This window comes from Herpailurus yagouaroundi, unplaced genomic scaffold, assembly GCF_014898765.1.
Source record: "Herpailurus yagouaroundi ecotype Mexico unplaced genomic scaffold, PumYag 198, whole genome shotgun sequence".
In the NCBI taxonomy this organism is placed as follows: domain Eukaryota; kingdom Metazoa; phylum Chordata; class Mammalia; order Carnivora; family Felidae; genus Herpailurus; species Herpailurus yagouaroundi.
This window is the reverse complement of record NW_024412429.1, coordinates 16,204,192-16,207,955: the sequence shown is the minus strand read 5'-3', so window position 1 is coordinate 16,207,955 and position 3,764 is coordinate 16,204,192. Positions and strand designations below refer to the sequence as shown.

The window sequence follows — 3,764 nt, the reverse complement described above, 5'->3', positions numbered from 1 at the left end:
TTTTGGGGAGAGCGCAAGTGGGGCAGGAGTAGAGAGAGGAGGATGGAGGGTCTGAAGAGGGTTCTGAGCTGACAGGCTGACATCAGCAAGCCCAGGTGGGGCTTGAGCTCACAAACTGTGAGATCATGACCTGAGCTGAAGTTGGATGCTCAACCAACGGAGCCATCCAGGTACCCCTATTCTACTCAACATTCTAAATAACATATTCAGAAAGTTGGGACATGTCATTGCTAGGAATAACAAATAGCATAACTACTCTTCTTAACAAAAATAAGTCCATGGAGAGTAACTCCCCAGTTTACAAGCAGGGATGGAAAAGTTGAGAAACCAAAGGTGCTTGTGTGAATTTACAAAAGAGCCTGTTATTCTTAATACCTCCTTATCAGGGAGCTGTTTCAGGCAGATTAGGGAATACTAGAATGTGCATATTTCTTAAAATAAGATTTTACTTAAAAAAAAAAAATCAGACTGTGAGCGTGTTCATGGCCTGGAAAATAAACATAAAGCAAGCATTTGCTAAACTAAGCAGACACTGGCCGTGTCTTTCTCAGTATGTGGGTTTGTATACTGTTGGCTTGAAATCTTTGGCCTTGCAATCTTTATCTGAAAATTTAAAAGCCAGGAGATGTGAAAAGCTTTGTTAAGAAGTTCCCAAGAACGGAATAAGTATAATCTCACAGAATGGGACATTTTGATAGTGTTTGTACTACTTACTGATACATTTTTTTTACGCGCTGACGCTAGTCCTTCTCAGATAGGCTTTAACAGCATTTTTAGCCCTTAACATCTTAGGTGAGGCCTAAATGCCACTTTTCACGAGCAACCCTGAGAGGAGAGAACACTTTCTACAGAAGGAGAGTGAAGTGTGGTACATAGGTTCGGTGTGGGAAGAGGCCTTGCTCTTGTGTCTGCCTGAAATGCCGAGCACCTGATTTAATTTCTCTGGGCCCACTTTTCCCCCACGCCATTGGTAAGATGAGAAAAATAGCACCTACCTCCTAGAGTTGTTGTAAGCATTAAATATGATTAGATATGTAAAGTGCTTTGAATGGTGCCTGGCACATAGTGAGTACTGCAATGTTTTCGAAGTGGCAAACATTTAAGTTGAAATGGTTGAAATGCTTAAAAATTCTGAAAACCCCACCATTTTGCAAATATATTGCTTCTTGCGGGATATATTCCAGAGAAAGTGGCCTTTAGGTACTTCTTCAACTAAAGATGATAAATTGAGAAAAATTTTATGCCGGATAATCGTATGCCATCATACTGCACTCCACAGTTAATCAGGCCCAAAATACTCCACTGCTGAACTAACCGCTTGCACCATTTCTCCACTAACTCGTACAAAATCTGGGTATAGGATATTCATCTGGTATCTCGTGTTGACAACCCGAGTGTCTTCATTCCTCCAACTATTTGTGAAAACTAAGGCACTTAGTTGCCAGGTAAAACTGGCCCCATCACCTTCATGCTTACGCGCCAAATAATCCAGCTAAAGATTCGATTTCGTTCAAATATGGCTTGGCTGCCTGCTACCTTCATATAACAAGCATTAGATCCAAGAGTATGACGGATAAGAATGCAAGCCACTTAGGCTGATCTTATTTAAAGCCTCTACCTATGGAGAGCTACCAACGGCAAAGGAACAGATCTACGTCGTCATGTCTCCGCATGGCGCGAGGGACAAGTGGCCTGTACCTCCAGCATCACGCCCTCAAAGAGAGGACAGGCTCATTTCCCGTCACCGGCTCCCTTTCCCGAATTCCCCAGGGAAGGAGGGCAGCCCGCGTTGCTGATGGCATCGCCTGACATCACTGGTTCCGGATGATAGGCGAGCGTGGGGCCGCCTGGCCCACCTCATCCGTGGCCTGACTGCATTAACCTCTCGGTTCCCAGCTCGGGCCACGTGAGGTGTCCTAATATGGTCAGACTCCGGAGAAGGCGAGGAGCGCTTGCCTTTCTCCTGCTACCGGGGAGGAGGCAGAACTAACGCTGGGAGGATAACGCTGTCTGCAGGAAAGCTACTGGGGACCGGGGTTCGCTTCTGGGCGAATGGAAAGTGGGCTACAGCAGCAGCAGCAGCAGCTCTGGTTCTCAATCACTTAATAAACCTCAGCAAACCCAATCGCCCCGGGGGGCTTTCTGCCCTCCCCTCCCCTCCCCTCCTGCAACCGTGGGTCTTCCTCCCGTCCCCACTGAGCAATGGGAAGCGCCCAGGGGTCGGGGTGGGCTGCCCGCCTGGACCTGGGCTCGAGGCTCGGGCTGCGCCTCGGGTCCTACAGCCTGGGGGGAGATGCTGCTGCAAGGCGTGTCTGGGGCTGTGCTCATGTGATGAAGCGAGGGAAAAACAAGGGGGAGGAGGAGGAGGAGGCAAAGAGGTGGCTTTTTTTTTTTTTTTTTTTTTTTTTTTTTCTTTTAAGGAGTTTGCCGCGAGCGCGTCTCGTTCATTCGCAGTCTGGGCGCGTTCGGAGGAGGACGGCGGGAGAGGAAGGCGTTCTTGGGACCTCGCGGGCTCACGGCTTCTCGCTCTTCGCCGCGTCGCTGCGATCTGGGGAAGGTGTAACCGGGCAGCCAGGCGCGGGAGAACCGCAGGAGAGCCATGGGTGCCGGGAGCTCCACGGAGCAGCGGAGCCCGGAGCAGCCGGAGGCGGGGAGCGCCACGCCGGCCGAGCCCGAGCCCAGCGCCGGCGGCCTTGCGGCGGAGGAGGCTCCCGGCGCGCAGGGGGATCCGGCCATCGCCGCCGCCGACCCCGCCACCAAGGTACGGGCGCGCCGGGCCACCTGCCCGGGGGTGGGGGGTGGAGGGTGGTCCCTCTGATTTCCGCCTGCGAGAACTTCCCGGCCCGTCCAGCCCATTTGCAAACTCGGGAGCACGCACCCCTCTCTCTAGCTTTCCGGGGTCTCCTGCGCCGGGGGGTGGGGCCAGAGCAGCAGCGAGCGCGACGAGCTTGCATCTTTGTCGTGGGTCCCCGGAGGAGGCGACTGCGCCTTCCGCAGTAATAAAATCCGCCCCCCGCCCCTCGCTAACCGAGCCTTTCTCCGCACTCTTCCGGTGGGAGAGACCCAGCCCGAGACGCACTAGCTGCGTGGGGGAGTCCGGGGGGGAGGGGGAAGTGACCTATCGACTGAGGGTCCTGGGCCCCCCGCCCCTCTTTCTCCCGGATGCGGAAAGTCAACTGTTGTCGGGCCGGGACCCGTGTCGCAGCCGGGCGGAGCAGCCACCCGTGGGTTCCCCGCCGCGTATGGTCCTTGGCACCAGCTGTGCCTGGAGCGGCCCGGGTTTGGTACCCAGTCTTGCTGCCGCAGCGCTCGCGCAGACACCGCCTTCCTGATGCAGAGAAAGCCTGGGGTGTAGCTCGCTCCGAGCCAAAGAAAACCTGGGTAGACGCTGCACTTCCAAAGCGAATGACAGGTTTCGCAGACAAGGCAGCGTCGTCCTTTTCGCCCAGTTCATTGCCCGTGGACTCAATTGGATAAACAAATACTGGGGGAGAAGTGAGAACTTCTCAAAGGATGCGGTCAGAGGCGTAAGCGAGCATTCATTCCTTGCACTTATGTCTGTGAAGGCAGTGCTGAACCTCCTGGAAATTTTGTATTTTATAGCCTTAAGTCACGAAGGCTGAAATATTTACTCTTGGCGGCTACAGCTGCCAGTACGTTGGCTTGTTCGGGTAGTTGTATTTTGTTTTTATTACATAATCTATTTTCCAGCAAATGCGTTCATTAGCAAGGCGGCACCTAACCTGTCCTGTGAGATCTTATGG

General features: G+C 53.0%; 1 protein-coding gene across 1 annotated transcript in view; it reads left to right on the top strand.

The window, feature by feature from the left end:
• Nucleotides 1–2,438: 2,438 nt before the first annotated feature.
• Nucleotides 2,439–3,764, top strand: part of AKAP12 (A-kinase anchoring protein 12) — a 105,468-nt gene continuing 104,142 nt past the window's right edge. The window contains exon 1 of the mRNA XM_040448887.1: nt 2,439–2,761. Coding sequence (XP_040304821.1) covers nt 2,600–2,761 — 162 coding nt within the window. The 5' untranslated portion in view covers nt 2,439–2,599. The remainder of the gene's footprint in view (nt 2,762–3,764) is intronic.